Source organism: Oryzias latipes, chromosome 5, assembly GCF_002234675.1.
Source record: "Oryzias latipes chromosome 5, ASM223467v1".
In the NCBI taxonomy this organism is placed as follows: Eukaryota; Metazoa; Chordata; class Actinopteri; order Beloniformes; family Adrianichthyidae; genus Oryzias; species Oryzias latipes.
The window spans coordinates 24,451,625-24,472,892 of record NC_019863.2 but is presented as its reverse complement, the minus strand read 5'-3'; the positions used below and the strand labels follow the sequence as shown (position 1 = coordinate 24,472,892).

General features: G+C 41.0%; 2 protein-coding genes across 2 annotated transcripts; one reads left to right on the top strand and one right to left on the bottom strand.

Moving 5' to 3' along the window:
- Positions 1-503: 503 nt before the first annotated feature.
- Positions 504-3,427, bottom strand: c5h1orf50 (chromosome 5 C1orf50 homolog). Its single transcript, XM_004069050.4, has 5 exons — positions 3,257-3,427; positions 2,409-2,524; positions 2,227-2,313; positions 2,021-2,152; positions 504-1,059 (listed from the first exon to the last, which is right to left on the bottom strand). Exons 1-5 carry the CDS (start codon positions 3,303-3,305, stop codon positions 874-876), a joined length of 570 nt encoding a protein of 189 aa, XP_004069098.1. The 5' UTR covers positions 3,306-3,427; the 3' UTR covers positions 504-873.
- Positions 3,428-4,702: 1,275 nt separating this feature from the next.
- Positions 4,703-19,957, top strand: p3h1 (prolyl 3-hydroxylase 1). Its single transcript, XM_004069200.3, has 15 exons — positions 4,703-5,207; positions 7,003-7,155; positions 7,226-7,415; positions 7,496-7,627; positions 8,641-8,780; positions 9,342-9,431; positions 9,505-9,557; positions 9,639-9,766; positions 9,835-9,962; positions 10,031-10,126; positions 12,162-12,312; positions 17,421-17,538; positions 17,615-17,690; positions 18,490-18,630; positions 18,736-19,957. Exons 1-15 carry the CDS (start codon positions 4,752-4,754, stop codon positions 19,762-19,764), a joined length of 3,081 nt encoding a protein of 1,026 aa, XP_004069248.1. The 5' UTR covers positions 4,703-4,751; the 3' UTR covers positions 19,765-19,957.
- The last annotated feature ends 1,311 nt before the right edge of the window (positions 19,958-21,268 follow it).

Below are 21,268 nucleotides of genomic sequence, written 5' to 3'. Positions count from 1 at the left end.
GTTATGATTTGGGTGCTTTTAGCCAACATTTTTAAAATCCTGTGGGATTTTCTAGGTCATGGTTTTTGCAGAGCAGCAGGAGTTCATTAGAAATATACCTTTAAAGTAACCCCACCCCATTGCTGAGAGTTTACACGCTCTCCACTAGCTTACAGCCCCTCACACCCCCAACCGACCATCAGCAGTGGAACAAAAATATTTGAGCGATCCAGCTGTCGAGTTTTGAGTTAGATGCCAACTTGGATGAGAAAAACACAGACGTGCGTGGATCTAGTGGATGCATCAGAATGGAGCAGAGCAACGGCTTATGGCCCGCCCAGCAGATTTTCTGTATCACAAATAACCTTTTTCAAACTGAATTTTTTCATCTGCTCCTGATTCACAACAATTTGAATAAGTAAATACTCAGAAATGCAATTTTGAGCTCCTTTTTCTTAATCTACGTTTTCCATCATCAGAAAAATTCCACACGAACACGGTAAAAACAGTAGAAACACAGTAAAAACAGTAGAAACACGGTTTTTATCGAGGTGGGTCTTTAGAGAGGAAATTAAGAGCGGCCTGATGTTGAGTCTAACAACTGGAAATAGTTTTTTCTTTATTCCTGTAGTTTCAAATATTGAAATGGCAGCTTGTTATCAGATGAACAGAACACTGTCCCAGTGGGTGAAGAAGCTCTGAAAACAAAACAAACCTATTAAGACTTAAAAATATATCAAAGCTGTCAACTTTACACCTTGTAGGGTCTGGTTTGTCAAAGAAAACTTTAACCAACCACCATGTTAGTGATTTTTATTTAAAAAAATGTTCTTAGTCTTTTATTTGGCTTAGTTCTGTCCATTCTTAAAAGTTCTTTATCTTGTCAGCAGACTTTTATTCAGTGAGGCCTTTAAAGTTGGGGCCGTTGTAAGACGGTAAGGCTATTTTTTGGCTCAGAAGTTTGTCCATGATGGCGATCTCTGCGTCCCTCCTGTCCACCTCGTCCACAGGAGTCCAGGACATGTCGTGCTGAAGTTTGAACGCTCCTAAAAACGGATGAGGGCAGCTTGGTCCCCACTCCTTCAAAGAGAAGAAAAACAGACTGTTTTTTACTTTCCAGACTCACAAAAGAAAAAGAAACAGTTTTTTCTCCAATGTTTTATATTAGAGAATAATCGTTAATTCTTTAAGCAGCAACAGTTGAACCCTTTTAATAATCTGGGGCATTATTTTTAATTTTTTTTTCTCCTTTCACAATTTGCTCTAAATTGTCTTTACAACAGTTTTTGTGGTAACGCTTGATATACATCTTTTTAATACAACACCAGCTTATTTTCAAAAGATTTATTATTAGAATATTACACAATAATTCAACACTGAACCTCAAACTGTATAAAATTTAATTCCGAATGGAAAAATGTAAATGCAGATCAAACATTAAAAAAGTATAAATTTAAATAGAAAGCAAAGACGAGATAAAAGAAAATGTAAAATTTGTCTTAAAAAAAAAAAAAAACAGGTGAAGCTCCACTCAAAGTTCCAAGGATTTATTCCAAGTGGAATCACAAATATGCGTCTTATGTTTGTTTTAAACCAAAAATTCCAAAGCTAAAAACTTTTTGAAACTTTCAAATTAAATTTGGAATGAAACTATAATAATGGGTTTATCATTGTCAACATCCAATGTGTTTGGCAAACTCACCAGTGAGTTTAGAGACTACTGAGGGTTCAAAAAGGGAATTGACATTTTTATTCCATGCTTAAACAAGGTTATCATTTGTTGCTGTTTCAGCAATGTTCTATGGAGAGAAAAAAAAAACAACTCCAAAAACTTTAATAATCTGTTTGCTTTGCACAAAACTCTCAGTTCTACTGAAACCAGCTGGTCCGGACAAAACCGTGCTGGGAATCTATCAGCTTCCTTTAAAGTTGCATGAACTTTGAACATCAAACCCCCTTAGCACGTGCACAGTCAAGTCAGGCGTTCATGTTCATTCACAGAAATGTTACATAACGTTTGTGTTTCAAGTGAGGCTCCAACCTTAGGTGAGATGATGGAGAAGTACTTCTGTCCAGATGGACGCTGGTAGAGGAAATACATGTTCCCCGGCTTCTTTACAATGTTGCAGGCGGCGTGGTGGAGGTCTGCGTCTCTTTTTGCTTCTTCCAAAACCTGACGGCAGAAACGAGTGAGATCCAAGAGGGTTGAGATGTGTGCGCTCCCAGATTGATCTGGTGCAGTTGTACCTTCCTGGCCTGCTCCTGCAGATATCTGATCTGGTCTGCAATCACTGTCAGCTTGTTGCAAGCGTTGGCTTTAACAAACTCGTCTCCCTAGGAAGATTTAAAAAAAAGAAAATCAAACCCCGTATTTAAGGTGTTACTTGGATTATATGCGTCAGTGACATGAGGGGTGAAAAGACACACACCTTCTGTACTTGTCCTGCCAGAGCCACCAGATCCATGGGGTCTCCCACTCTGTTGGTCTGGTAGGAGCTGACCAGTTCCAGCCCACTGGGTGCCGGGTTTCTCTCAACCAGAGTGACTACAACACAAGGAAGGTTACATGATAGAAAACTAATGTTGCAGCCACAAGTCTCTTTCTTTAGTTATTCCACTGTAAGTACAGGACACGCATAGTACCAATTTATAATGTAATATAAATTGGTACTATGCGTGTCCTGTACTTACAGTGGAATAACTAATGAATATATGAAAGCAAAAAAGGAAGTGAATTTAAATTAATTCTCAATAGAAATGGTTAGGTTAGCATTATCGAGTAATTATTTTCTGACTTTAATTGTTTTCTACTTTTTCTTGTTTGTTTTATCTTTGTCTGTTGGAACATTAGTGTTAAGATCTCTGCTTCTGTCAAGCGCCAGTTTTTCAAAATAAGAGCTCGGATCTGCGTTGAAGGAAATTCTAACAGATTGTTGGTTACATTTTAATTATTGTGTGTTTGTGACACTTCACAAAACCTACCCACATATAAATGACATTAGTGGTTGTAGGAGGGGCGTCTCAACGGATATGGGAACATTTTGTCCATCAACATTCAAACAAAGATCATAAATGAAACAAAATCCGGATCCACAAACACGAAAATTTAAAAGACTCAGCTTGTGTGGTAGAAAGTATATGTGAAAACAGCAACATAAAGATAAAGTAATAACAGAATAACGATGCTTAAAATAAAAAAATGTAATTACTGTTTAGCTATTTTAATCGTATAATGGTTAACAAAATTCACAAGAAAAAAACGACAATCAATTGGTACCTTTAGTTGTGTTCTCAGGCTGGTTCGGTAGACTAACCGTCCTCTCCATTTTATGTTTAATCGCTATTGAACTCCTCTTCACTACCGAAAACGAGATTTATAGGGCTGCTCTTCGTTCTCCACTCACCGGTTTAGTAACGTGCTGAAAATACTGTGGCCACCACCCTTTTTTCTTGGCTTAGTAGGACACATATGTGCCTGTACGAAATCAAAGCAAATAAACTTTTCTTTCAATTTAGGCTTTTTTTATATTGTTTGTTTTTACCCCAGTTATAAATTATAATCAATAATCAATGAAAAGTTAAAAAAAATTATATCAGCCCCAATAAAACGTTTTTTTCCCTTTTCAGGCATAACTTTGGACCCCTAAATCCCCAAACCCAGGTTACAGCTGATATATTTGTTACATGTTGGAGTTACAGCATCGCACGTGTCATAGCTTAGTTGTTTTTACCCCCCCCCCCCCCATGAGTATTTAAATAACTGGATCCTAACCAACAGAAGATTGTTCGTTTGTCACATTTCTTAAAGCTTTAAACCTGTGTAAAATATCTGAAATTTTAGGATTACAATCCTAAAATGTGTACTATAATTCAGTAAATGATCTACGCTTGGGGTTGATTGACAGCATGTTATTGCTCCAGTACAGGTTTGGGTAATGGGGCACCAGGAAGTTTTTGCGGTTAAAAAAAGTTTAAATAAATAAATGAATCATTTTGAATCAATAAAAAAGCTATTTTAATTTTTTTTTTTAACAAAAACAGGTAAGCCTACATGTAAAAACACTGAAAAATGGTACCTAAAATGATAACATAAGTCATACCTTAAAGAAAAATAACACGTCATATTATCTTACTTAGACTGACAAGCCTTTCCATTAGAATCACCTTAACTCATTTAGTTTTACATGATTTTCCCACTTTAAGATCAACAAAGTCTCTTATCCTCATATTTTACCTTAGCTTTAAACTTTAATTAAAAAAAGAGGCTTAAGGACGACATGTAACACTATTGCCATTACTAAAAAGTCAAAATAAATTCTTACATTTACTAACATATGTCACATTTGTTGCTAGTATAACAAGTGGTAACATTTATTTGCATTTAGAAAAGTAAAGTTTCACGCCCATAAGAAAATTTATTTTTACCAAAAACATGCAAATAACATTTTTGTATACAAGTTATTTTTGAGTATGGATAAAAATTTCTAGTGATCGGAGTTTTTTTTAAAGAAATTAAATAGTAAAAAAGAAATATTAAAAGGGGAAAAAAGCACTTTTCATTAAACATGATGATGGGACAGGGCGTCATGTAAACACAAACGTTTAGTTATGTAAATGTGGGTAAATGGACGTTTCAAAATGTAACTTGATGATTTGGGGGTGTGCACTGAGTGTCCAACCCCACCTCCTGCAGCAAGCCCCGGCCTGAGCGCTGACACCTCCCCACCAGCTCCCCTCTCGGTTCCAGCCGCTCGGCCCGGACGTTTCCCACCATGGAGCTCCGCTCCGCGCTCTTCCTCCTCTGCCTCGCCGCGCCGCTCTGCAGGTCGGACTTCAGCTCCGGAACCCCGCTGGAGCCCTATGACTTCCTCTTCGACGCGGCCGTGGAAGCCTACTATAAGGCGGACTGGCTGTCGGTCATCCTGAACATGGAGAAGGCGCTCAAGAACAAAGCCACGGTCCAGAGAGTGAAGGCTGACTGCCGGCTGAGCTGCGCCAACCAGACCGCCTACGGGGAGCCGCTAGCCGGGTTGGGAGTCCCCGTTCCAGGAGCTGGGTCCGTGGAGGATCTGGGCTTTTTCCAGAAAATCCTCAAACGGGCTGACTGCGTGAACTCCTGCGAAACCGAGAAGCTCGGTTCGCCAACTTTGCACCTCGTCAGCCAGGAAGTGGAGCTGGAGTTCAAGAAGAGGACCCCTTACAACTACCTCCAAGTGGCCTATTTCAAGGTAGAGCCGGGCAGGCGACGTACGTGATGTTGCTCCATCTACAGCCGACATGATCATGCAGCCGAACATCCAAAAAGTCATGCAACAACAGCAGGAGAACCTTTCCAGGTCCTCTGCAGGCAGTCATGCTGCAGGCTCTGCAGAACCCCCCACCAAACCGAGTCCACCGTGCCACGTCTTAAGGTGGAGTCAGCCTCTGCACACTGACGTGAGGACGCACATTCTGTGGTGGAAAACGATCAAACTCAAACTTTTATTTTCTAAAAGCAGTTACTAAAGTTCAGAGTGAACACGTTTAAAGGCTGCCTTTGAGACTTTTGTGCAATTTACAGTCATTTGAAAACGTCTGAAGCTGTCCAGAAAACATCTCTGATAAGGACATGTATGAGAATAGTACTTGTGGTCAAAATTGGAAATATAATTTTTTAAAGCGATAAAAAAAGGTAAAATAAATCAAACAAAATAAGTCTGATAAATCAATGTGAAGATTAAGATAATTAGTAGGGGTGTAACGATTAATCAATGGATGATGGACGAATCGATTTGTATTCCTACGATCCAACCAGATCGATCTGTCTGAGGCAAGTTGTTAATCAAATCGACCTATACTTTTATAAAGTTGTTGAAATGGATTCTATCAATATTGGGAAATACAAGGACAAGGAAAAACTTGAGCTGCACTGTTCAGTACCAGGTATTTATCTCTGAGTCACACTGGTTGAGGTTTTGGCTAAAGATGATCCATTTTAGGTCAGTGAATCGGATCGTTCAAAATGAGCCAAAATTGGCTATGAATCAGATCATCAACCGCAAATTATGATTTGAATCAAATCGTTGTTAAAATGAATCGTTATAGCCCAAACACACATATCTTTATAAAAATGCAAGTAAATGATGCCATTATAATCATTCTTAATCTTAGATATTTTTTCACCTTCACATACAGTAGATGGCACATTGAATCCATTAAATATTAATTTTGTAAACTACATTTTCATGGCCACCGGGTTTTAGACTCATAGCTGTAATAATTTTAAAAGAGTGCTTTTTGTTGCTGAAGCAACTCATTTTATGCATTTGTTTCATGAATTATAACTTTTATTATTTATGAAAGTGACTATTTGAACATAATTTTCTAAAAATGTTTGGCCAGTGCAGAACTGTTTTATTGGAAGCACTGACCCGGAGGAAGGATTAGGGTTAGGTGAATAAGTGGAACCAACAAGGTTATTTAGCTTTGGACGCACTTGAAAATTGTGTGGCCAATGCAGCAATGTGAATTTTCAGTTTTCGTGCTTGGTTGCTCGTAATTATGTGCAAATAACATCAGCCATTATTTATTAATATTGGAAATCGGATGAGTCAGACAATGTGGACTAGGGGCACAGGACAAAAATCGACTTTTTGAGGAGAATGGAATCTTTTAAAACTCTTTCTTGAACAAATTGAATTCAAATCTGATATGATAATGGTTAGTGTTGGAGATGCTGCAGCTGCACCAATAAAAACCAATGTATTGATCAAACTGGACTATCAGGGGGACGAGCCAATTGGTTCTGGAGCTTGCCTGGAGACAATGATAAGGAAAATAACTCGAAGTTTAGGTCCATCATACAACAGCAGTCCTCCTCTCCATTCATTCTTCTGCCAGCTGAGCAGTAGTGTTATTGACTGTTGTGGATAAAATTCTTGCTTGTTCTTGTCGCCGACCTGCCTACCAACATGACTGCTGTTTCAGATGTAGATGGATGTCCTTCTCCAGGTCTATTGGTTACGCATCTGGGATTTCTTTCAGATCAATAAACTGGACAAGGCAGTGGCGGCTGCCAACACATTCTTTCTGGCCAACCCAGACCATGTGGAAATGAAACAGAACCTCGACTACTACAGGATGATGGCGGGGGTTCAGGAGGAGGACTTCAGAGATTTGGAGGCGAGCCCCCACATGGTGAGATCTCCTCTTCTGATTATGTGGTCGGAAAGGAGAGACCTTCCACTGATCCTCTCTGCTTGCCCAGGCTGAGTTTCTCCTGGGGAAAAAGTACTACAGCGACGACTCTTTTGGCCTGGCGGCTGCGCATTTCGAAGCAGCTCTAGATGAATACTTCACAGCTGATAAGGAGTGCAGAGTTCTGTGTGAGGGAGCTTACCGCTATGATGGATACAACTACATGGAGTACAGTGCAGACCTGTTCCAGACCATGACAGGTGAGAACTATCCTGCCAAAAAACAAGATCTCTTGAAAATTTCAGATGTATAAGAAGTTTTGTTGGGATTTTTGTATCAGACCACTACATACAGGCCCTGAACTGTAAGCAGCACTGCACTGTGGAACTGGCCTCGGCTCCTGGCAGAGACAAACCCTTTGAAGACTTTCTACCTTCACACTTCAACTACCTGCAATTTTCCTACTACAACAGTAAGTCTCACCCTATTACCAACAACACAAATTATGGAGCAACAGAAAAGAAAAGAAATGATAAAACAAAGACAGACAAAACTTGGAAGATGTGTCCAAAAAACAAACAAACTTAAATACACAGTATGAGGAAAACATACAGTCTTGCAAACCTGCCGAGGTCACAATCAAAGCCATTGGAAAAAGAATACATTTTGAGATAAACTCCTGAATTCACACCTTTTCTTCTTCTTCGTAAAACGGACTTCGTTGGAAGTGGAACCAGACGTCATCAGTAAACAGGGATTGTTCCAAGTCAGTCTGAGTCAACATTTCTATGGCAACCACTCTCGCCAATCAGAAGTGAGCTTGTTGGAATCAGAAGATGAGATTTAAAAATGCCTCTACTCGCAGCATGTTGGCTTGAAATTGTTTGAATTTCAATACATCCGACTTTAAAGTCCCACTACGATCATCTTTTGATCTACTTTAAAAATGTTTTCAGATGTCTTTTAATTATAAATATGCTGTTTTAGCCACAAAAAAAACCCTGTCATTTTCTAGGACTTAGTTTCTGCGGAGTGACAGGAGTTTATTAGAAATTTGCATCAGAGTTATGGGCGCAACTGTTAACACAGTGTAAGCACTCTCCCACTTCCCATCATTCATTTGTTTACACACTCTACCACCAGCTTACAGCCCTTCACAACCCCAATCTAACATTTCCAGTGCAACAAAACGGCCAACAATATTGGAGCGGATTGTAGCACCAACGTCAATGCTACAGGCTTATACCAACAACTTTTATTTATCTGCTCCTAATTCACAATAATATGAATCAAGAGATACCCAGAAACACAATTTTAGGCTTTTTTTCTTTATATAGTATATATAGCTCTAAATATATATATATATATACATCATCAGAAAAATACCACAAGAACATTATTAAAAACACAATTTTCACGGGAGTGGATCTATTAATACAGCAATGATAAACCATTTTAACACATTTTTCTCCTCTTTTCCTTCAGGTGAAAAGTATGAGAAGGCTATAGAGTGCGCTAAGACTTACCTGCTCTTCCACCCAGACGATGAAGTGATGAACCAGAACCTGAATTATTATTCTGCTGTGCTGGGCGAAGACAAGGCAAAAACCATAACAGCCCGTCAGGTATTAATAGCTGTACTGTTAGATAGTAAGTTGTATTCAGTTTAAATCTGATCTGAAGACACATTTCAGCAACACAAAAGGCAATCTTTTTTTTTTTAATACAAATTGGTTTCATTTAACAGTTTACCATCCTGAGGAAACTTTTTTGCTAAGTTTTCTGTTTTGCATGATACCAACCATGTTTAATCATGGAGACAATTACGGAAATTCTACTTGTAATTTTCAAGGGGAATGTTATTGATGAAGTTTAGGATCCACTTAGATTTATTTCTACAAATATGGGGATCACATGCAGGACCATAATGCATCATTCTATGGGTTAACCCCTTGACTCTTGTTCCAAATTCACCTTAATTTAACATCTAATTGAAAGCAAAAACAGGATGACATTGTTTTTTCTAGCAGGCGTCATGGGATTACCCAGGCTTAGAAGCTTCTCCGGAAAAAACAATTTCTGATAATTGTGGTTTCGGCAAAGTCAACAAAAACTACCATGAAATTGTTCAATGTTGGTTCATGTTACGCTAATGTTTTTGTGTGTCTCTAAATCAAAACCTCCAGGTGGTCAAACAGCACATCCAGCACTCCTTACTTGAGAAGGAGCTGCTCTACTTTGGCTACGAAGCCTTTGGGATCACCTTTGTAGATCCGGTGAGCCGCGTACTTTTTATCCTGCAACAAAATACTGTCTGCAAGCTAAGTTTTTGGCTATTCCTGTTGTCAGGACACATGGACACCTGAGGACGTCATGCCAAAGAAGTTAAGAGACAAACAGAAGTAAGACCTGAGATGGAAAATCTGTAGGTTTCAGGAGTGACGGGCAAAAGTTTAGACATCTGGTTGATGTGTTTGTTTGAGGGCGGAGAGGGAAACTGCAGCACGCATCACTGAGGAAATAGGAAACCTGATGAAGGAGATTGAGGTTTTGGTGGAAGAGAAGAAGAAGGACTCTACAGAAATGGCCAAGATCATTGTCCCGCAGGAAGGTGCGTGTTTCTGTCGCAGAACGAGACGTCGTGATGCTTGAACACTTATTGTGACCTGCATTGGACAGGGGGCGCTGTGTTGTATGACGACATCAAGGTGACCATGACGTCGAAGCAGCTGAACGGCTCTCAGCGGGTGCTGCTGGACAAAGTGATCAGTGATGATGAATGCAGAGAGCTGCAGCGCCTCTCTAACGTGAGTCCCCCCACTCTGTTTTTCTGCTGAGCTTCTGTCAGTCCATCACGTCTCGCTCATTTCCTCAGGCAGCTGCTCTGAAAGGCGACGGCTATAGGGGGCGCCCTTCGCCACACACGCCCAGTGAGACGTTCCAGGGAGTTACTGTCCTGAAGGCTGTTAAGGTCTGTCATCACTTCCTCTTTCTGCACCAACATGTGAACTGACCAATATCCTAAAAACAGCCTTTGAATGTGCCATAAATGACTAAATTAATCAAAGTATAAAACATCCAGGGCTGCACGGCGGTGTAACAGCTAGCACTCTTGGGTCATAGGGAGAAGACCCTGGTCTGACTCCAAGCTAGGACCCTTGAGTGCGGAGGTTGCATGTTCTGCTCGTGCTTGCGTGCGTTTTGTTTGGACACTCCGGTTTTCTCTCACAGTTCGAAAATATGCTTAAGGGTTAATTGGTGATGCTTAATTAATAGGTTCATTGTTATGTCTGAATTCCTGTATTATTTAGTGCACTATATAGTGCGATCGCCGAATCTACATTTCCAAAAAAAGAAATTTCCCAGAAGTCTCTGTGAAAAACTAGTGTGCACCGATGCTCACTAGATCGCCGAATACAGACCGCAGTGCATTGCGTTTGAACGATTTGTCATTTGAACAAAATGTATCTACATTTCTTTTAGTTTTCATCATTAGAACACAGTGGATTAATAAATAGTCTTTGTAAAATGTTCACATTTATTAGGTTTTTACTTTAGCAAATTGGTGAGGTCTTATTTGGCATTAAAAAAAGAAAGTATTGAATATGTGTTTGAAGTGTATTATAATAAGCTTTATTACAGACTCAAGGTCCACTTGCCACAAAATACACTAAAACATATAAAAGACTTAAGGATAAAAAATAGGACACTCAAACAAATATAAGAACAATGACATAAAAAGTACCGTATATATAAAAAAAACAATGTCATAAAAGTATAAAAATCAATGACATATGAATATAAAAAAATGACATGAAAGTATAAGAACAGTAAAATAACCAGGCATCATGAACTTAATAAAAAGACGAAAACTGCTGACTTAAAAAGAAACGTAAAAATTTAACAAAGACGACCGTACCAAAACCTCCAAATAGGGGATTGGAATCTAAAAGTGCTGTGCTTTACATTGGTGAGAGTTAAAATGATTTCATTATTTGAAGCATTAAGACAATAATAGTTAATAGATAAAATGTCTTGATTGGCACCAACAAACAAACTGCTTAATAAAATCCTTAGGGCATCATTCTAGGCTACTTGTAGCTTCCTCATGCTGGATGCCCTATAATTTGTCCACAGGTGGGCAGTATACAAAGGTGTGCAATAAGTTTTGAATAAAAGAATTTTAGGATTGTAATAAAATTAAAATCCATGGCACTAGATTGTACCTAAAGGCTATGTCTGAATACCCTCACTGCTCCCTAACCCCTAAAAGACCAACTTACTGGGACTGTAAAAATAACACCAAACCCTTCTCTTCATTTTTACTTTTTAAACATTTTCTGTTGTAAAAGGATTTAGAAAATCAGAATCACCTGTTTATTACACAAAGATAACGTTATTAAATACAAATTTAACTCAAGAAACTTTGAACTGTACCAGTCAGACCCACTAAGACATTTTTAAAGCTTTGGAACTCTAGAGAACTACAGATCCCACAGAGAAAATTCAGAGCAGCGGCAAACCCCAGCTACTGTCGGGTTGCCCGTATGGGCAACACAACACGCACGTTCACACCGAGGGACAATTTAAACACCAAATAAACCTATTAATTCCACAGGAAGAACACACAAACTCCACACAGAGAAGTCCCAGCTGGGATTCGAACTAGGGCATCCTCTCTGTGAGGCGAGGGCGCTAACTGCCTCCCCCCGTGCCCTGAGACAAAAGCAACAAAGAGAATATAAAGAAGAAAGACCACAAAATCATGGAGATGCACTTCATTTTTTTGCACCGTTTCCTCTGAGGCAGGACCAAACCATGATTGATCCACCAGTGAACGGAAATTCTGCAGCTTTTTTGTCTGTCAAAACATTTGAGCAAATCAAGCAAAATGTTTCTGTTGCTAAAGCTCAGAAAAAAGTCCTGCTTCTTGAAGGAATCAATCACATAAAAGACTTGGATTCTTCTTTTGGTTTTATTTTTTGTGATGAACTTTGTTTTCACAGTTTGGACAGGAAGGAAAGGTTCCTCTGAAGAGCAGCCGCCTCTTCTTTGACAGCAGCGAGAAAGTCAGGAAGGTGTTGGAGTCGTACTTCCGCCTGGAAACGCCGCTCTACTTCTCTTACTCTCACTTGGTGTGTCGATCGGCCATTGAAGGTGAGTCAGGCTACGTTTTCAGGCATCCTCTGCTGCAGGAGGTGGTGGTGAAGCAGAACTTTGAAGTGAGCTCAGGTTTTTTCTCAGACAAAAACCTTTTTAAAGTCTGATGCTCAGTAGAAATAACTTGATAATTTCAATTTCTTATTATTTCCATTACCCCGCCTTCGCCCAACAGTAGATGGGATAGGCTCCGGCAACTCGGTGACCTCGAAAGGAATATAGTGGATCTAGAGAAGGGATGGATAATTTCCATCTTGTTCTTCATTGTAATTTAAACGTTTAATATCCCAGAGGAAAGAAAAAAATGAAGGGGTTTGTCCAATTATCTTTGAAATATCAATATTTACAAAAAGGTTTCTGGCTGCTTTGATTTATTTATTTATCTTTTTTAAATGTTCTATAAATGCCCCAATTGTTTTCTAATATTTTAGGAAAAAAGTAAGAGTTTACAACAGCTGAGCACTGGTTAAAGTCTCAGCTGTCTAATTCTGGGTTTAGAAATTCAGTTGCATCTTTGCTGCAGTTTCTTCAAATTTTTGACCCACCTTTCTAAAATTTGACTTTGTCATCATTTTTTTTCCAGCACCTGTATATTTAGATCGTTAGAATAAAGATTACACTGAGCTTCACCATGAGGCTCCTGCCAGAAGAACGACTTAAAAGCAAATGTTCTTCTGAAGAGGAAGGCATCACTGCCTTTCGAAGCTGATTGTTGAGTTTTTCTTGCATAATTTGGACATAAAGCCTATAAAATATTGGAGTTTTTCTTTTTTTCATGAATGGGTGAGACTGTTTTTTTTCCATTGCTTAGGTCAAAGGACAACAATCTGCATGCCTGTTTAATGAAGCTGTTACGTCTGCCAGAATGGCTGGCAGCTTCACCAACTCTTTAGCATGGGTTCGGTTAAATTTGGGTTTCTGGAGAAGCTCCTGCAAAAAAGAATTAAAGTGGCTGAAGCCCAGAAACTTGTGGAACTCCATTTCAAATTTTGTTCTTTAAAAAGAATGTATCATAAACACGGAAGCCTAGTGTTTAGCAACGTGGACCTGGATGTTCACTGGTTCAAGTCTCTGTACTGATAGGATTAGACTTAGGTGGAGTGGATCTTTCTCTTTCAGCTTTTCCCATCAGGGGACGCCACAGCGAATCATCGTTTTCCACCTCACTCTATCATGAACATCTTCTACCCTAACATTAGCCAACTTCATGTCCTCTGTTAAGACATCCTTGTATCTCCTCTTTGGCCGTCCTCTTGCCCTCCTGCCAGGCAGCTCCATCTCCAACATCCTTCTACCAATATATCCACTATCCCTCCTCTGAACATGTCCAAACCATCTCAGTCTGGCTTCTCTGACTTTGTCGCTAACACAGGCAACATGAGCCGTCCCTCTGATGTACTCGTTCCTTATCCTGTCTAACCTGGTCACTCCTAAGGAGAACCTCAACATCTTCATCTCTGCTACCTCCATCTCAGCCTCTTGTCTCTGTCTCACTGCTACCGTCTCTAACCCATAGAGCAGAGCTGGTCTCACCACTGTCTTGTACACCTTTCCTTTGAGTCTTGCTGGCACTCTTCTGTCACACAACACTCCTGACACTTTCCTCCACCCGCTCCAACCTGCCTGCACTCGCCTCTTCACCTCTTTTCCACACTCCCCATCACACTGAACTGTTGACCCCAAGTACTTAAACTCCTGCACCTTCTTCACCTCAGCCCCCTGTAACCTAACGCTTCTACCTTGATCCCTCTCGTTCAGACACATGTATTCTGTCTTACTACGACTGACCTTCGTGCCTCTTCTTTCCAGAGCAAACCTCCACCTCTCTAGCTGTTCCTCCACCTGCTCTCTACTCTCACTGCAAATTACAATGTCATCTGCAAACATCATTGTTCAGGGAGATTCCTGTCTTACCTCGTCTGTCAGCCTGTCCATCAGCATAGCAAACAAAAAGGGACTCAAAGCTGATCCTTGGTGTAGTCCCACCTCCACCTTGAACTCCTCTGTCTGACCTACAGCACATCTCACCACCGTCATACTTCTCTCATACATGTCCTGAACTACTCTGACATACTTTTCTGCCACTCCAGACGACCTCATACAGTACCACAGCTCCTCCCTCGGCACCCTGTCATACGCCTTCTCTAAATCTACGAACACACAATGCAGCTCCTTCTGACCATCTCTGTACTTTTCCATCAACATTCTCAAAGCAAAAATGGCATCAGTGGTGCTCTTACGGGGCATGAAACCATACTGCTGCTCACAGATCTCCACCTTCTTCCTAAGCCTGGCTTCCACTACTCTTTCCCACAGCTTCATTGTGTGGCTCATCAACTTTATTCCTCTATAGTTGCTGCAGTTCTGCATGTCACCCTTGTTCTTAAAGATCGGAACCAGAACGCTTCTCCTCCATTCCTCAGGCATCTTCTCACTCTCTAGAATCCTATTGAACAACCTCGTTAGAAATTCCACTGCTGTCTCTCCTAAGCACTTCCATACCTCCACAGGTACGTCATCAGGACCAACGGCCTTTCCGCTCTTCATCCTTTTCAGAGCCTTCCTAACCTCATCCTTTCCAATCTCTGCTACTTCCTGCTCCACAACAACCACATCTTCCTCCCTTCTTTCCCTGTCATTTTCCACGTTCATCAGCTCCTCAAAATACTCCTTCCATCTTTTCTGTACACTCTCCTGGGTTGTTAGCACCTTTCCATCTCTGTCCTTAATCACCCTTATCTGTTGCACGTCCTTCCCATCTCTGTCTCTCTGTCTGGCTAGTCTGTACAAGTCCTTCTCTCCTTCCTTTGTGTCTAACCTGTCATATAGCTCATCGTAAGCTTTCTGTTTGGCCTTTGCCACCTCTCTCTTCACTCTACGGTGCGCTTCCTTGTACTCCTGTCTACCTTCCTCAGTCCTTTCTACATCCCACTTCCTTTTAGCCAACCTCTTCCTCTGGACGCAGTCCTGTACTTCCTCATTCCACCACTAAGTGTCTTTACCGTCTTTCCTCTTTCCAGATGACACACCTAGCACCTTCCTACCTGTTTCCCTGATAATCTCTGCTGTAGTTTCCCAGTCATCTGGAAGCTCATCCTGACCACCCAGGAACTGTCTCAACTTCTGCCTAAATTCCTCACAAGTTTCTTCATTCTGTAGCTTCCACCACTTGGTCTTCTTTTCTGTTTTCCCTCTCTTCTTCTTCCTGACCTCCAGAGTCATCTTGCACACCACCATGCGGTGCTGTCTGGCTACACTCTCTCCTACCACCACTTTGCAGTCATTAACCTCTCTTAAATGACCTCGTCTACATAGGATGTAGTCCACCTGAGTACTCCTACCTCCACTTCTGTATGTCACTCTATGTTCCTCTCTCTTCTGGAAGTAAGTGTTGACTACAGCCATTTCCATCCTCTTCGCAAAGTCCAACACCATCTGTCCTTCCAGATTCCTTTCCTTCACACCAAACCTGCCCATCACCTCCTCATCACCTCTGTTGCCCTCACCAACATGCCCATTAAAGTCTGCTCCAATAACAACTCTCTCTCCTCTGGGAAAACTCTCTATGACCTCATCCAACTCACTCCAGAATCTCTCCTTCACTTCTAACTCACAGCCAACCTGTGGCGCATACCCACTGACTACATTCACCATCACCCCTTCGATTTCTAACTTTAGGCTCATCATCCTGTCCGAGACTCTTTTCACCTCTAGAACACTGTTTACAAACTCCCCCTTCAGAATCACACCTACCCCGTTTCTCTTCCTATCAACACCATGATAGAACAGTTTGTATCCTCCTCCAATACTACGTGCCTTGCTGCCCTTCCACCTTGTCTCCTGCACACACAGTACATCTACCTTCCTTCTCTCCATCATGTCTGCCAGCTCTCTGCCTTTCCCTGTCATTGTGCCAACGTTAAGAGTCCCTATTCTCAAACCTATGTTCCTGCCTTTTCCCTTCTCTCTCTGGCCACGGACCCTTCTGCCTCCTCTCTTTCTTCGACCAACAGTAGTCAAATTTCCACCGACACCCTGTAGGTTAACAGCATCGGTGGCGGTCGTTGTTAACCCGGGCCTCGACCGATCCGGTATGTCTAAAGTGTTGTGGATGATTCGCATGGTTATTTTGGCAATTTTTACGCCGGATGCCCTTCCTGACGCAACCCTCTCTATTTATCCGGGCTTGGGACCGGCACAGAGGCAACTGGCTTGCAACCCCTGTGGCTAGATTCTTAGGTGGAGTGGATACCCAGCAATAATTGCTCCACTTTTGTTACCCTACCGTGGGGCCATTGAGCAAGGCACTTGATCCAAATGGTTCCTGTGAAGTTGCTCAGTGGCTATGTGTTGATCTGTGGTTGTAGCATGTGTGTTTGAACCCTGGGCTTAGGCCTGCACAGTAAGTCGTAGATTTATCGTTATGGAGATATCAAGCTGTGCAATACGCATATCGCAAAAGTTGGCAGAAATTGCGATAAATGGTTACCTTAAACGTGTTACAACAATCTTATGGCAGCTTGAAGTATTTAACGAATCAAATAAATCCCAATAATATTTTGGCATTATATGTGAGGAAATAATAATAAGATATTGTTTGGTTTGCTTTGATAATAGCCAAGAACATATTTTTTGTTTTTCAATTAATTTCTAATAAGTATTAATCAAACTGTACATGCGTATTTAATCTTAAAAATATGCAGACTGTTTTAACCCTTTTGACCACAAGGCGGCAGCAAAGATTTAAAAGTAAGAACCATAAATTGCATAAACAGTTTTTTGTTTTGCAAACCCTCCAAAGCAGACTCCGAAAGATGAAGAAATAAAAAAAACATGAAATTCTAATTTATTTTAGATAAAACTTTTGACTGTAAAATATAGAGAACTAGTTTTTATCGTCACAGAGAAAAGCATAGCTGCTCTCTGTTTGTTGTGTTGTTGTGAAGTTATTGTGCATAGAAAGCTAAGCATCCTAATAAAACTAAAGTGGCTTGATATAATGGAAATGAGAGTTTCAAATCCCTCATAAGCCCTGCTCTGACAGGCGGATGATCAGGTGGAGGTGATTTGCAGATGTAAAAATGCTTTAACCTCTTCCTTTGTAGAGAAGCAGGAAGGTCGGACGGACTTGAGCCATCCTGTTCACGTGGACAACTGTGTGCTGGTCTCTGACGTCAATGAGTGTGTAAAAGAACCTCCTGCATACACACACAGAGACTACAGGTGGGGCCGCACACTCACATGCACACTCATCTATTTTTGTATGATCACACACCTGACATGATCGTGTCTCCTGTAGTGCCATCCTGTATCTGAATGATGACTTCGAGGGGGGGGAGTTTATTTTCACTGAGCTGGACGCCAAAACTGTCACGGTAAAAATACAGAACAAATATGTAGCCATGTAAAAATACAGCATACTATTTCTTTATTTTCTTTTAGGCAAAATAGATATAGAAGTTGTAAATGTAGGCCAAATCTCTGTGTGATTTCTTCTTTAGTTCATTGATTAGGAAAGATGGAAGTCTGCTAAACCATTGTGACTCTTTTCTAGACTTGCACACCTGAAACTAGAAGCAGAGCACTGATTGCCATCTAAATAATTATATGAGCTAAATTACTTGCAAACCTGATAAACAGAGAGCTGCAATTGAAAATTAGAATTAAAACATGTGAAAAAAGGAAAGCTTTCTCTCTTTTTTTTTTCTCTCTCTAAATTTGATTTTTAGAGCTTTTATCAGATGTAGTCTATAATTAGAAATGGACTGGACGAACATTTGCAAGATTTTTTTTTAAACATATGAAATGTTTTTTGGTTTGTTTATTTGAAAAAAGACACACAGAATGAGGTCAGTCAGTTTGGGGCTTTTAGGGTCTTTTTGTATACATTTTTCCTCCATTAGTTCTCATCGATCTTATTAAAAACAATTTCCCAATTAGACAACTACCTAAAATGGTATTTGTGTTGATCTTTACGTTCAAAGCAGCAGCAGAAATGTCCAGTCGATGTTTATAAAAAACATTGACTGAGATTTTATCTTCATTTTCTGATTTGGAAATTTGACACCACTGAATATTTGAAAGCTGCAAATTTTAAACATAAATCAGCAGGATATTTGTTTTTAGTAAAGCTAAAAATGTACATTTATATTAATTTATACTGCACACACGCAGGCGGAGGTGCGGCCACAGTGCGGCCGTGTCGTCGGGTTTGGAGCTGGGAAGGAAAACCCTCATGGTGTCAGAGCCATCACCAAAGGTCAAAGGTGTGCAGTCGCGCTGTGGTTTACTCTGAATCCTTCTCACGAGGAAAAGGTAATGCTGACAGAACAAGTTTTTTTTTCATGATTATCCGCCGTGTGGAGAATATAAATGTCAAAGGTCAAGTTTCTTCCTAATCAAGTTTTTGTCTCTTTTAAGGAGAGAATTCAGGCTCAGGAATTGCTGAAGATGTTTTCCACTCCTGTGAATGCAGAGTTCAGTCCACAGGAGGTCAACGCAAAATCTCAGAAGGTCACAGAAGAGTCTCCAAAGGTCACAGAAGAGTCTCCAAAGGTCACAGAAGAGTCTCCGAAGGTCACAGAAGATTCTCCAAAGGTCACAAAAGAGTCTCCGAAGGTCACAGAAGAGTCTTCAAAGGTCACAGGAGAGTCTCCGAAGGTCACAGAAGAGTCTTCAAAGGTCACAGGAGAGTCTCCGAAGGTTACAGAAGAGTCTTCAAAGGTCACAGAAGAGTCTTCAAAGGTCACAGAAGCGTCTCCAAAGGTCACAGAAGAGTCTCCAAAGGTCACAGAAGAGTCTCAGAAGGTCACAGAAGAGTCTCAGAAGGTTACAAAAGAGTCTCCAAAGGTCATAGAAGAGTCTTCAAAGGTCACAGGAGAGTCTCCGAAGGTTACAGAAGAGTCTTCAAAGGTCACAGAAGAGTCTTCAAAGGTCACAGAAGCGTCTCCAAAGGTCACAGAAGAGTCTCCAAAGGTCACAGAAGAGTCTCAGAAGGTCACAGAAGAGTCTCAGAAGGTTACAAAAGAGTCTCCAAAGGTCATAGAAGAGTCTTCAAAGGTCATAGAAGAGTCTCAGAAGGTTACAGAAGCCCCTCCACAGGCCCAACAGGAGCAAGCAGAGAAAAAACAAAACACTGCACCATCAAAACAGAAGCTGGACGCACCAGCCGACCTGCCGAACGACACGGCAAAACCAGCTGCCAAAACAGCAGGCAAGACATCAGCTAAGACCAAAACTGCTCCTACAGCACAGACCAAAGCAGGAAGCCCGGCGAAGGCCAAACCAGCAGCCAAAGTTAAAACTGCAACTAAAAAGGACGAAAAGCAGAAAACTCAAGCAAAGCAGGAGAATAAAAAGAAACCAAAACCTGCCGCAAAACAGACAGGCAAAGCCTCCTCTAAGAAGAACTCTGCATCAGACTCTCAGAGCAGCAAGGATGAGCTGTGATCTTTAGGGCCTAATTTCTGGAGGCAAAACAAACAATAATAGTTCATTTTTCAAATGTTATTTGCTGAAAATGTGCCCAATTTGTTAAGCACATTCCAACAGGAAGATTTTTACTGTCATGAAATATTCTTATGCGAGACGAGTGCTGTGACTGAGTTTTTAAAATAAAAAACAAGGTTGAAACAAGTCATAACATCTTTTTGAAGAGTTTGTCTTTTATCGAGTGTAACAAAATATTGAAACCAGAACCTGTACAAAAATACTTGGTGAGATTGTATGTTTTTGCAGTTTATTTGAGACTGTGTGAGCTCAAAAGCAGAAAACTCATGCATAAACCAAAGCCAGCCTCCCACAGTCCAGAATTCCTCCGCAGCATCCCTCTGCTCGGCTGCAGCTCGTGTCGCAGTCACTGCTTCCTTTGTGTCGCCTCTCTCTTGTTCTCTTGCAAAAGAGAGACAGGCACACACACAAGCAACTTTGTTTTTCTTGTGCGTTTCAGGCCTTTAGATTTGACCATTGTTTCTGGTAAGGAGGGTGGTGTGGGGTGGGGGCGCAGTGTGGGAGTACAGTAGACAACGGAGGCCGTGGTTGGCACACCCGTCTCCGGTTGTCCTCTACAGTCATGTCAGATGCACTTTCACGTCTCTCTCAGGATTTCTTGTTATAAAATACGACAATCATAGGCACAGCTTGTTGTCATGGCGATGTGGTGGCAGGTTGGGGTCGGGCACAGCAGGGCACGGAGCTCAGATTAACAACTGTGACTCAGGAGAGAGGAAAATAAAGCAGTAAGCATTAAGGGCCAGAGTGACCTCCGTCTCTGCTTCTCAGCTCCGCAAAGCTTTGGCTGCAGTTTTCAAGATTAACCTGCCTCTCCACTCTGCACACCCTTGATCAGCACTCTGGGAGATTTCAGTGTCCATTTATTGAGAGGCCATGTTAGGCCACAGCACAGCCTCCACTTTTTCAGGGGTTTACCTGCAGACACACACAGGTATCATCAAACCGGTCTTTCTGCAGTCATGAGAAGTGTGGCAACACCAAGGCAAACTGTATCTGTCAATCTCAGGCCCCTTGTCTAAAACCAATCTTGTGTTAGAGGGACAGAGGGGTCCTTTGTCTCTTGGGCTGTTCGAACGGATGCCTGCTCGATGACTTCAGCTCCTGCGCGAACTGGCTCCTTATTCTTCCATAGGACTGGGACCTCAGTGGTGCCGGTCCGGGCGTGGAACCACAGCTGAGAGGATCTATAGATGTCACATAATGTGAAGAGAAACAGTTATGGACCTCTTATGTTTACCTGGTGTTTGTGCACATAGACATTCTCAGTTTATTAGTGTTTTGTCATGTAAACAATGGTTTGAAGGCTGGCACATAAACAGAAAACCGAATATTAGATAAAAATCAACACAGAAAATACTAAAGCTTGGAAAAACAGAAAGAAGGTCGAGGAAAAATCAGAGACTAATTGACTGAATACCACACATTTTATTTAATTTTGGAT

Excerpts from the sequence above, each read along its gene's own strand:
- c5h1orf50 (XM_004069050.4), bottom strand. The coding sequence starts at position 3,305 with ATGGAGAGGACGGTTAGTCTACCGAACCAGCCTGAGAACACAACTAAA. Across the intron at positions 2,314-2,408 it reads TGGCAGGACAAGTACAGAAG|GGAGACGAGTTTGTTAAAGC; the intron begins GTGTGTGTCTTT and ends AAATCTTCCTAG. Across the intron at positions 1,060-2,020 it reads TCTCCATCATCTCACCTAAG|GAGTGGGGACCAAGCTGCCC; the intron begins GTTGGAGCCTCA and ends TTCTCTTTGAAG.
- p3h1 (XM_004069200.3), top strand. The coding sequence starts at position 4,752 with ATGGAGCTCCGCTCCGCGCTCTTCCTCCTCTGCCTCGCCGCGCCGCTC. Across the intron at positions 9,558-9,638 it reads AAGTTAAGAGACAAACAGAA|GGCGGAGAGGGAAACTGCAG; the intron begins GTAAGACCTGAG and ends TGTTTGTTTGAG. Across the intron at positions 9,767-9,834 it reads GATCATTGTCCCGCAGGAAG|GGGGCGCTGTGTTGTATGAC; the intron begins GTGCGTGTTTCT and ends TGCATTGGACAG.